Source organism: Pseudopipra pipra, chromosome 20 (assembly GCF_036250125.1).
Source record: "Pseudopipra pipra isolate bDixPip1 chromosome 20, bDixPip1.hap1, whole genome shotgun sequence".
NCBI classification, from domain to species: Eukaryota; Metazoa; Chordata; class Aves; order Passeriformes; family Pipridae; genus Pseudopipra; species Pseudopipra pipra.
In genome coordinates, this window is record NC_087568.1 from 3,940,035 (window position 1) to 3,951,712 (window position 11,678).

Genomic DNA, 11,678 nt, shown 5'->3' on the forward strand with positions numbered 1-11,678 from the left:
AGAGGCAGAGCCAGGTATTTTGTATAAAAAGCTGCCACGTTTTATTGCTCTAAAAACACACATTACACTAGAAGCCTAATGAACAGGACCAAATACAGTTCACAAAGAAAATCCAGGACAAAAGAACAGGAACAGACAAACATTCAGCTGTAGTGCAAGTGATACTGTAGGAAAGACACAGTGAGTACTGACAACACTTTGTAAGGGGGTGGGTCCTTCCCACCCCAGGGTTTTACTCATCCACAAAGAGGAAGGTGGATGTGCCTCCATCACAGTTGTGTGGAGCCTCCCCCTCCATCACTTTGAGATTTCAGCTGCATAGTTAGGAGCAAATTGCTCTTACCCCTTTCCTGTGTGTCCTGCAAGATTAAGGTCTTTTTTCAATTATCTTTTAGAGCCTAACCCTAGGTAAAACACAGCTGCAGGAGGAGGTTATGACGCTGAGGAACTAATGGCCTTGCTGAGTCTCACATCCAACCTAACTCCTCCCAGAAGGGCAGAACAACAAAGGCTGAGCTGGGAGATGATGTGCCCAGGCATTTGTCCAACCTCCTGAAATGCACTTGGCACCCCGAGGGCTGGTGGAGATGCCTGTGCCCTCCCATTCTCGGAACATTAAACCTGCTGCCACAAGGAAGCAGGGGGTAAAACAGCACACATGACCCAGCCCTTAAGATATGCCAGTTGGCATTTAGATCTCCTGCAGCAGGAGGTGAGAGAAATCACCTAAGAGAAGATGTGCTTTATCACATTAGCATTTAGCATTAATTTAAAGCAGCCTAGGACAGAGGGAGAGAGGTGGATTGAAATAAACACAGAGAACATTCAGCATTAAACCTACCCTTTGCTGTTGAGACCCTTTTCCAGAAAGATGTTCAGCCCTGGCTGGAATCTGACTGTTTCTAAGCGTGGCCTGACTACCAGAGCTCTCAAGAGCCTCTGGTTTCCACTGACCTTCTGAAGATCAGGATCTCTGGCAGCCCTGTGCTAGAATGTTCTTTTTCTCACATGGCCATGGACCAGGTCTTGATATCTTCAGTGAAACCCTTCCCTGAAGACAGTTGGTGTTTTTTCCCTGAGGAAAAAATGACAAACATGAATTGAGCTTCCCAGGAAGCTCAGCCTAAGGAGAAAATGCCCAAATATGAAATAAGGTTGGACTCTTCAGGTCCTGAGAGAACCTCACTGGAGAAGTATTTTCTGAGTGACCTCCTTTCTTCGGTATAGAAAGTCTGATGGTTTTTGCTACAACATTTTAGAGTCTGAGAAATCACAGTGGCTCTTTCCAGAGGTAGAATGGTCTTTTTATTCACTGCACACACAGAGAATCAATTGGTGTTACAAAACCAGCTCCTGCCCAGAGCAGTGAGGTCTGGGTCTGCAGCAGAAAGCGAGCTCTGCTCTGCCCTTCACGCCCAGTGGGCAGCCCCAGGGGACAGTGGAGCTGACAGGCACGAGTGCTGTCAGCTTCCTGGCTGAACAGGACATGGAAGAGTTGCACTCTGTATAAATGCTCACATGATGTAACAGGCCCTGCCTGTGTGCTGCCAGTGCCCAGGTGTCAACAGCTCGCTGTAGCCAATGCATCACCCACTCCTCAGCTCTCACATAACAAACTTTCTATCCCATTGTCTCCCAGGAAGCCTTTTCCAGACCTGGCAAGCAGAACCTCTTCCACAGGCAGCCCGTGGATCAGCCATCCAGCCTGGATGCCACCAGCAGGGATTAGGTTGAGCCTGTAAAACCTCCAGAGCAGGGTTTGAACTTCATTTGTCCTTACACAGCTCCAGGCACCCCGAGGGTGCCTCTAAAGACAACTAATAACCACCATGCACTGTGAATGGGCATATTAACTACTGTGATGCTACTACTCTAAAGGTCCTTTCTATCTCCACAAAACAGTCTCTTGCCCACAGGGAGGTGAGACCATCCACTAACTGTTGCTACAACTCTTAAAAGCCATGGGTGCTGTCACCAAGCCTGTCTGCAATGATGGCAGCATCTGGCTTGGTTTCAGCTGCATCAGACAGCCAAAATTCCCAAGTTCCCACTCCAGACAGGCACCTGTAGGAGTCAGCACCCTTGGAGCACAGATCTGAGACACCCCCACTTGTGGCAGGCACAGAGACACTTTAATCATTGTGGCTGAAGGCTCCAGCTTGGCTCTTACAGAAGAGTCCCTGAGGCCCATTTTCAGCTCAGAGCTGAGCTTTGCATCCCACTCACAGTGGTAGATTGGTGTAGATTGTTCACTTGCCTCAGCCCCAGGGTCAGGACCCTCTGCCACAAAACACACCATGACAGCACTGTTGGCATCCAAGGGAGCAGAGAGGGCCTGTCTGTGCCAGGGAGCCCTCCTGGAGCAGCACCCACCTGCCCCAGCCCCAGGGACCACTGCTGGTCCCTGGCATCAGGACAGTCAGATGAAGGCACGAGGGTCCCACCAGTTCTGTGGCCCCTCAGACCAGCCTGCAAGTGTTACCCCAATGCCTCTGCTTTGCCTCTCACCTCCTGTCACTAAAGCTACTGTGGAACTACTCACAGAGCAAAGCAGTCACTACCAAAGACATGCTGGTAGCTACGTGCACCAGTCTGCAACATTCCTCTACTAAACACTACAGAACTCCCCAAACCCCCTGAAATCAGAGCACATGTCCTGCTCACAAGGCAGGACTCTGCCCTTGAACTCCCCAGTGGAGGTGCTGCACAGGGACACCCTGTGGAGAGCAGAGAGGCTATTCCCACTGGAGCATCCCACTGGATGTGGTGCCTTCCTCCCGCAGCACCCATCCCTGCAGGACAGACAGCACTCAGCCTCCAGCCTTTCTCAGGCCACAGCACAACCCCTCTGCTCCCCAGGGATTCAGCTGGGGCCACAAAGGGTTGTGGCAGCTCCAATACAGCAGTTACAGCCTAGTTTTCCTTCCTCCCCTCTCCCAGAAGAGGGGGAAAACACACTTTGTCAAGCCAGCAACAAGACAAAGGGGTCAAAGGACAACACACTTTTCAAAAGTCTAAGTAATGCTCTGAAGGCTGAAATTGGATTTTGCAGCATTCCCATTACAGCAGCCAGGGCTGTCCCTGGGTTCAGAGACCCCTGGTGAAAGAGGCAGCCCTTTGAAGGACAGGAAACAGAGCACTCCTTTCTCCTATATCCAGAGAAAATGAGTCCCATCAAAATACTTAAATAACTAGAAATAAATTATTCCCCTTTTTCCTAATCAAAAAGCAACCATGTAAAAATCAAATAAATTAAAACCCTCAGAAGAAACCATGATGAGAAGAAGGGGGTCTGAAACAGTTCTGTGCTGCCTGGTACAAAGCAAACAGAAAATACAACATGAAAACCATTGATAGAGCCTGGAATAATGAAGCAAGACACCCCAGCTGTCCACAGTGAAACGGTGCAGCCTCCTCTCTATTTGCACAGGAAGGATATTCAACCCTTCCATGCAAACCCAACTCAGGACTGATGCAAAAGCAACACGAGCCCAAAGACAAAGGCTGTACCAGGCAAGCAAAGAGCAGGTCCCTTCCACAAAGGGATGGGTCCCAGGCCTACAAAAGAAGGATGTTCACACCAGCAAAAAATCCCACCTGGCTCAAGCAACAACACCCTTTTCCAGCTGAGGTACAGCAAACATTGTTTCCCTTCTGCCCCAGTAAAAGAGTGAAGCTTAAGAAAAGTGCCCTTATTAAGACAAAGAAATGAATTCTTGTAATTCAAGTAAATCGCAGTAACTGCCTGCAGCTGTGACCAGAGGGAGCAGAGACTGTGCTTTGTAGGTCCCAGGATCTGCCCCAGCACCTCTGGCAGCTCCTCTGCAGAGATGGTTATTGTCTTTATGGGTTTTTTTCTAGAAGTCCTTTCCCACAAGACCAGCGCAGGCAAGGAGCTGGCAGGTCACCTCTGTCCCTCCTCACCCATCCAGAGAGCAGTTCCCAAAGGGGCACCCCCAGAAAAGGCTGCCTGTTCAGGCTGGGAAAGCAGCACTCAGAGGGCCAGCACCTCTGCAGCAAAAAGAAAAAAAATATTAAAAAATTAAGGGACTGTGAGATATTTGGTTGAGGGTTGAGGAGGAGAGAGGGACCAACATGCTGAAGTCTGGCTGCTGGTGTGAGAAGAGGGCACAGCCTGCCCCAGCCCCTGAGATTTCCAGGTGCTGCAGTGTCCAGGGAAATTGCAGTGTAGCAGAGAGGGGAGCAGGCACAGGGAAGGGCAGAGTGGATTTCCATATCTTCACCATCTCAGTGTCCAGGAGAGGTTACCCTGTGTGCCTCAGAGAGCCTGTCCCTCCAGGGTCCCCGTGAGCTTCTCTTCATCCATTTGCTTCTGCTGCTGGTGGATCCGAGCGTAGGAAATGGCATCTCCCCTGTGGAGAGAAGGGACAGCGTGGGGATGTGAACTCCAGGTGCCCACCATGGTGGGTACAGCCCCTGGCAGAGACATCTCCCAGCTGGGGCCCAGCTCCACTGGCTCACCCTGGCCATCTGTGCTGAGGGATTCCAACAGTGAGATGAGACTTGCTGGCCCTCTCCAACCCCCCACCAAAGCTGCTCATTGCCCCAGAGCTGGGCCCATCCACTCAACAGCTGCAGAAAGAGGGCTGGGACCCTCAGGGCAACCTAGTCTGAAGCTTCTGAAGTCCCAGAAGCTCAGAGCTTCAGCAAACCCTGGGGCCTTCCTCCCCCGGGCTCCGAGATGATGCCAGGGAGATTTTCTCTGGGAGCATTTACACCCAAAAGCACGGTTAGTGCAAGAGGAAAGCAGAACCTTAGGGAGGCAGATGGGGTGAGGGCTGGAGCTCCACCTCCCCCTCCCCAAGCAGACAAACATCTCTTACTTCTTGCCCAGCGCCGACAGACCGTAAAGGACCCCGGTGGCGAAGGCGATGGCGTTTCCGAAGAGCGTGGTCAGCGTCAGGCTGAGCACGACGGGGAACACGGCCATCCTGGAAGACAGAGGCAGCCCTCAGAGCCTGGCTGCCCTCCCCACGGGGTGCAGGGGTGCTCACCCATCACGCTGTGCCCACGTGCATCCCCACCAGGGCCCCGGAGCGTCCTCACCCGCAGTAAAAAGCCGCTTTCTGCCAGGCCCGCAGCTTGTCCGCCCTGGCGGAGACGGCGTTGGCGAACTCGATGAACTGGCAGCAGAAAGGGGCTTCACACAGGAACAGGACAAAGGCGTTGAGCCTCCGGACAGAGCAAAATAGAGTTAATCCAGCCCAGAGTGGGGGTCAGCAGTGTCCCCCCAGCCCCCCCAGAGACCACCTGCTCCACGCCCAAACACAGGCAGAGGGAATGGTGAGGCTGGACCCCACGGTGCTCCCCCCCTTCTCCTTGATAATTCCCAAACCCTGGTGTTATTTTGTCAAGGGTATCTGAGTATTTACCCAAAAAGACACAAAGAAATAACATAAATAGAATAAACTCAGTATCTCAACCCGTTTGGCAGAGCAAGATATGGGAATTCCCAGAGTTTGAGGGATGTTTCGCTCCCATCCGCTGCCCAAGTAGAGCAGCTCTGTCCCTTTCTCAGAGGAGTCTAATTAACAGAACCTCCCTCCCAGCAGAAAAACGAAAGGAAACCCTGCTCACATCATCCACACGCCGGCTGCGATGTTCAGGGGGTTGATGGTGACACAGTTCCAGAGACCAGCGATGGCACAGGCTGGAAAGAAAGAGGTTTTCAGTGACCACGAACAGCATCCTGCGTGCCTACGATCAGGAGCCCTTGGCCAGCACCTCTAGGCACTGCAGAGAAGCACAGGAGGGTGGGTGGAAAGTTCTGATGGCCCAAAAAAAGAGCCTGGGATGCCCGGGAGAGGGTTTCTTTCCAGTTCCTCTGGCTGGGTATCCTTTTGCTCCAAGCACTTGATGTCTCAGCATGACACTTGAACAACTATTTCACTTGTGTAGAACAACAGAGTGTTTGCTTTTACGTGATTTTTACGTGCACCTGATTTTTATGAGCCAAGGAATTACTGCTTTGTCCTGGGGTGAACAAAGCAGTGCCAGCAGGCACCACCTCTGAGCAGCACAGGGACAGTTCAGCAAAAACACGACTGGCACACAAGCAAACAATAAACAGAGCAGAGGTGAACCCTGTCTTTACCACATGCTGCTGGTCCTGTGCAACTCCTCTAGAGATGGGCAGAAAAGAGCCAAGTTTGGGTCTCTGCTAATACAAATAAAGCAGAGCCCAAAACAGCCCCAGCACTCCTGACTAACACAAGGAGAGGAACCAGGCAGCAGCAACCAAGCAGAGGCTGCAGCCACCTCCTTCCTGCCTCATTAAACTTGCAGAGTGTTCCTGGCACTTGATACAACCCCTTCCCTCTGCCGATGCCAGACGGCGGCCGCTGCACACCGGGAACCCGAGCCCGGGGAGGGAGGGCAGAGACACGGGCTGAGTCCACAGTAAACAACACCAGCCTGTAAAACTCCAGCTAAAATTAATTCTGTGGCCCTTAAAGGCTGTTTTGGGGATGATCAGCAGCACAGTGGAGAGCAGCAGAGTCCCTCTGTGAGAACAAGACCAGCCTGGGATCGGGGATTTCAGGAGTGTCTGCTCAGGGGATCCCCCAGCAGAGCTGCTGTGAGCAGCCCTGACCTTCAAAAGCCTAGCATATGCTTGCAAGGTTTCTTTCAAGCAGCGACTGCTGAATCCTCAAAGTTCCTTTAAAAGTGGTTATCCTTATTTACCAGGCTGGGATGCAGAATTGCAGGCAATCATAGGACCGACCGAAGGTCATCCCACAAGCAAATGACCTCCCGGTTTTAGGAAACACTAAACAAGGTTAATTTCAAACATTTCCTAGAACTAATTCCACAGGACCCAAAATATTTTGGAGAATCCTGCAAGAGCAAGATCAGCTAGCAGAAATGCCAGAGGATATATTAACATCCATGCTCCAAGGACACTTCTCATTCTCCCCAGAGGGACAGTGTCAGTGTCCCCACACTGCAGGGGAAACTGAGGCACTGGGGTGGGATGATCTGCTCCAAAGCCACACATGCAAACAGCTGGAGAGCTGGAAAAGCAATGGCAAGCAGGATTGCTGGGAGCTGGGAGCAGCACAGAGAGCAGGGCACAACACCAGGGGTTCTAATTCTCTGTGGCAAACAAACCCTTGGATGCTGATGGAAGGGGAGCTCAGGGGAAGCACTGCAGGCTTGTGGCACTCGCTCTTCCCCAGGAAGGCACACTCCTGACAATAATGCTGAATGACTTTCTGGCACTTTATGATTAGCAGAGCAGTAAAACCTGTGAACTATCCCCAAAACACAGCCAGGGCTTGGGCAGGACTCTGCCTGGCTGAGCAGCACAGCAGAGTGTAGAGGTCCAGGCAGTTCCCAGCTGGTCTCCACCACAGAACAAACCGAGGGAAGCAGAATGTTCTTTTCCAAGCAAATTTTTGGCCTTATCCTTTTTTTTTTTTTTTAATCAAGCCAAGCAGGGGTTGTTTTGCCAGGGTTCTGGTTTGGTTTGACCTCAAACACCCCAAAACAACCCTTGAGCACTAAGTGTCCCTGCAGCAGTGTCAGCTCAGCAACCAACCCGCTTGCCAATGGACTAATGAACCAGGAAGAGCCTGAGCTGAGCATGTCCCTTTGTCAGCAGGAGCACCAACCAGCAGGAAAGGAGTCAAAGGTTTGGGATCGCAGGAACACTGCACTCAGAGGTGGCTGCCAACAGCCACAGAGGCAGATAATGAGCCGGTGACCTTGGGCCTCCCTTGCAGAGCAGCACATCCCACAGCTGCCTGGTGCATCCCTGTCCCACTGGGGCAGGATCAGCTCCTGCCTCAGCAGCCAAAAGGGGACTGAGCTGCCAAGCCAGAGATTTCTTTCTGCAAAACAGAGCCTCATGATAGGGTTAAAATGCAGACAATGCTCAGTGGCACGTAAGCTATGGAAGACAGACAGTTCTGCCATTTGTTTAACCGCTGTCCCATCTCGAATCCCTGAGGAAGCACAAATAACTGGGAGCTAAAATGAGGGGGGAAGGACACCCTTCCCCACAAAGGCTCTATTCATTTCCAGCAGCTGGTCACTGTCCTCAACACAAGCCTATTTTTGCTCCTAGAGCATTTTACAAAAGCCACAGACTCTCCTCATCCTATTACAAACAGGAACACAAGGGAGAGAAGGGACTTGGCCAAGGTCACCAAGCCAGCGTGTAAAAGAGCCAGAGACAGATCCTGAACTTTGTCTGTCTGGTTCCTGCTCCAGCCCCTGGACTTTTCTGGCTTAAGCAAGTTGTGGCTGCAGGTGTTTGCATGTGGCAGATGTTGTCTGCCTGTCTCACCTCCACTAACAAACTTTCTCTTCCTTTCTGCAGGGCGTTTTTCCTTCTGTAAGAAATAATCCAGCACCACAATCCTTGTAAATGAGCTCTGTTTTTTCATAGTGAGCTTTGAGAATAGCAGCAAACTCCAGCCTTGCTGTTTTATTCATCACCCCTTCTCCAAATCATCCACCTTCAACAAGGTGATGCTGAACAAGCAGCATTTTGAAGAGGAATGTTACCAGCACGGGGCACTGGTTGTCTCTTTCCACAGTCCTTCATTTCCCTGCTCATAAGGAGAGTTTGTGTTTCACTGCCTCATGAACCTCATGGAGGGAGATAGTCAGGCCTACAGAACAAGCTGTCACTGCCCAAATTTTTGGCAATCCTGTTAAGAACCTGTCTCTTCTTCCAAAAGCTTCTTCTCCCAGACTCACCCAAATACGTAAAACTCTCGGCTTTCCTGTAAAAACAAGTCAAGAGTTCTCAGAGCTGTGAACAAAAGGTTGGAAAAATAATCCAAGTATAATTCAGCTGCTTTGAAACACGAAGACAGAGGGGGAGGAAAGAAAAGTCTCCAGAGGCTTGCACTTTTTGAGCCCCTCGTGAGCTGCTCTAGCACGAGGTGGGCAGTGCCACCAGTGTGACCCACCTTCTCTCCAGCTCCTCACCCTGCATGGGACAGAGCCCCCTGAGCTCTGCATGGGACAGAACAGCAGGAAAAGCACCGGGGCTACAGCCCCAGCCTGTGGGAAAGACGCTGCTCCACTAAACCCCCACCTGGGACCTGCTCCACAGACACATCCCAGCTGGTGTCCTGGCCGGCGGCCGGGCCAGAAGCGCGGGGGCCTCCGGCAGGGCATGGCGAGGCCGGGAGGTTTGGCCCCGTCGGAGCAGCCCCACCAAATCCTGTCACACCTCCAGAATTTCAGCACCCAAGGCATGAAAGGGCGTGAGCAGCACGTGTTTTGCCAGCCCGGCCAAAAAGGGCTGTCGCCAGCCTGCCCAACAATACCACGGCCCACAAATGTCACCTCTGAAAGCACCGTGGGCTTGTGCAGCCCCGAGGCAAGAGGCAGGCATGGGAAGGGAGAGAGGGGGATCAGACAAAATGCTACAGCTGATGGAATAAATCAGGGCTGACTGCACTGGCTGAGAAACCCTCTTGTTTAACTCGAAGTCATGGACCTGAAGCAGAAGAAATTCTCCATCCTGTGCTCTGCAGGAGATCAGACTAAGCGGTCATAACAGTCCCTCCTGCTTTTAAAGGCTATTAATCTCTCCACAGAATGTAGCAAAACAGCACTCCAGGACAGGCTGATTTCTGGCAAAGTTGCAAAGACTCTTTCCCTGGGAAAATTTTTTTCAGCAGCAGGTAATTCAGAGCGCAGCCAACTCGCTCTGCTGTCTGCAGTTCTGTTCTCAGTGTCCTACCAAACCCCTTAAAAACACACAACACAAACCAAGTCCATTATTCACCTTCAAAAAACCCCACAGGCAGGGCCTGTGCAATCAGCAATAGAAGCGATGGGAAACACACTCCAACGGTCAGGATGGGGAAAGAAAATAAGTTGCAGGAACATATAAACACCCAAAAGACAAATAAGATGAACCAAACCCTGTGGCCCTCCTTCCAGCCCTGACCTGACCCTGCTGAGCACGAGCACCCTGACCCTGGTGCTTGCAGTAAAATCTCATTTATCTGCCCATAGCCCTCCCCTGCAGTACCAGGGGCTCAGCTGCTGCTCCCATCACTTCCAGGGAGTGCTATATCCAAGAAGAAACTCGAGGATTTGCAGTTCCCCCCCACCGTGACGTCCCTTTCTCCCAGGTGCCAAAGTTCAGGTTCGGTGAGCACAAAGCACATCCCTCGTGGGCAGCTACAGCCATCCCTCCTCAGGCACAGCCACCGCTCCTCCTTCTACCCAAAAAAGCAGCACACGAGTGTCCAGAGCATACACAAACCCATAACCCCAAAAGGCTTTCGTGGCACGACCCCCCTGCACCAACAAGACCCCAAACAAGAGGTGGCAGGTCCCCGGACACACGCGCTTTCACATGCAGAAACAGCGCCCAGGGGGAACCTCTGGCTGCGAGGGAAGGGGATACTTACACATGCCCCCGATGACCCCGGCAATCCTGCAGAGCCACCTGTACCACCAGGTCATGCCATCATCGGCGGAGGGAGCCGCTGGCTCAGGGGCTGCTGCTGGGAACTGCTCATCCTGAGCGCTCATCTCCCCCCTGCTCCGGGGGGCTCACGGGGCAGCCCCCCCGCGCCCCACCTGAGCCCTGGTAGCGCAGGATGCCCGCCCTGCAGGTGACACCCCCCCTGTGCCCCCCTCCAGGGGACACCCCCTACGCCCAGCCCTGGTGCTGCTGGGCCTGTCCCCGCGTCCCCATGCAGGGCCGGGCCCCCCCAGGGCTGACAATGGAGGGTCTGTGCCTGCAGCAGCAGCGATGCCAGCGGAGCTGCCTCCACGTCTCCCTGCGTGTGTTGCATTCTGGGTCCCCCCCGGCAGCAGGCAGGGCTTTGGGCTTTGATGTCACTCTCATTAAAAGGCTGGTGGGCAGAGCCCGCTCTGTACATATTCATAAGCGGAGGCACAGCCGTGCACCCCCACGCCGGGGTCTTGGGGGCACAGGAGCTCTGGATCCGCTGGCAAACAACTGGGTGTTGTTATCCCTGCAGGCAGTGTTTGCTCACCCAGAAAGGGACACGTGAATCCTTGCATTAAGGTGAATTTAACACTGTTACAAAATTCCGCCCTAGAGATAAGAGGTACAGCTCCCCTTATCAGAATGGAATCAGTGTTTTTCCCCTAGAAAATGGGAGCAGAAGTAGAGCTTTGCAAGTCAGGGGTGTCCCAGTTGGCAACCTGTTGGTAATCCAAACAAATGGTACAGGGAAACACCCTGAATTCTCTTAAATTATAGAGACAACAGCTGCGTTTTTTGCAGATGAACATGGAGCACACGGTCAGTAACCAGAGCCCAACTCTGCACAGTTGATCTGGAACAATAAATAGCAGTGAGACTTGGGATCCAGAGCAGAGTGGGAAGACAGATCCCATCTGCTAGAAGGTTACAAAAAAAGGATTAAGAAAAGGATGTCTTTTCATTACCATCTCCTGTCAGACAGGAAATGAAGGCCCAGTGCCTGCATCACCCACGCACTGCAGTGGGATAGCTGATATATCCAGCTCCTCGAGGATCTCGCTTCAGGAATCTACTTTCTAGCTCTTCCAGGAATGGGACGTAAATCTAGAGGCTGGCAAGCAAAAGCACTCCACGTTTAACCAGCAAAAAAACAACTATTAATTAAGACGAATATTTGTGGTTGTGAAAGGATGTCAGAGAATCCAACTGAGAGAAAGCAGAAGCAGGG

The 11,678-nt window shown here is 52.2% G+C and overlaps 1 protein-coding gene across 2 annotated transcripts; it reads right to left on the bottom strand.

Annotated features, from left to right (window-relative positions):
• Positions 1-17: 17 nt before the first annotated feature.
• CACFD1 (calcium channel flower domain containing 1) lies at positions 18-10,799 on the bottom strand. 2 transcript variants are annotated; one of them, XM_064676789.1, is made up of 5 exons: positions 10,404-10,799; positions 5,599-5,671; positions 5,068-5,161; positions 4,845-4,952; positions 18-4,373 (listed from the first exon to the last, which is right to left on the bottom strand). In XM_064676789.1, the coding sequence occupies exons 1-5, from the start codon at positions 10,525-10,527 to the stop codon at positions 4,320-4,322; spliced, it is 453 nt and encodes a 150-aa protein (XP_064532859.1). In that variant the 5' UTR covers positions 10,528-10,799; the 3' UTR covers positions 18-4,319. The 2 variants fall into 2 exon arrangements, with proteins under 2 accessions (XP_064532859.1, XP_064532857.1); XM_064676787.1 differs by having other exon boundaries at positions 5,068-5,193; positions 10,404-10,793.
• Between the last annotated feature and the right edge of the window lie 879 nt (positions 10,800-11,678).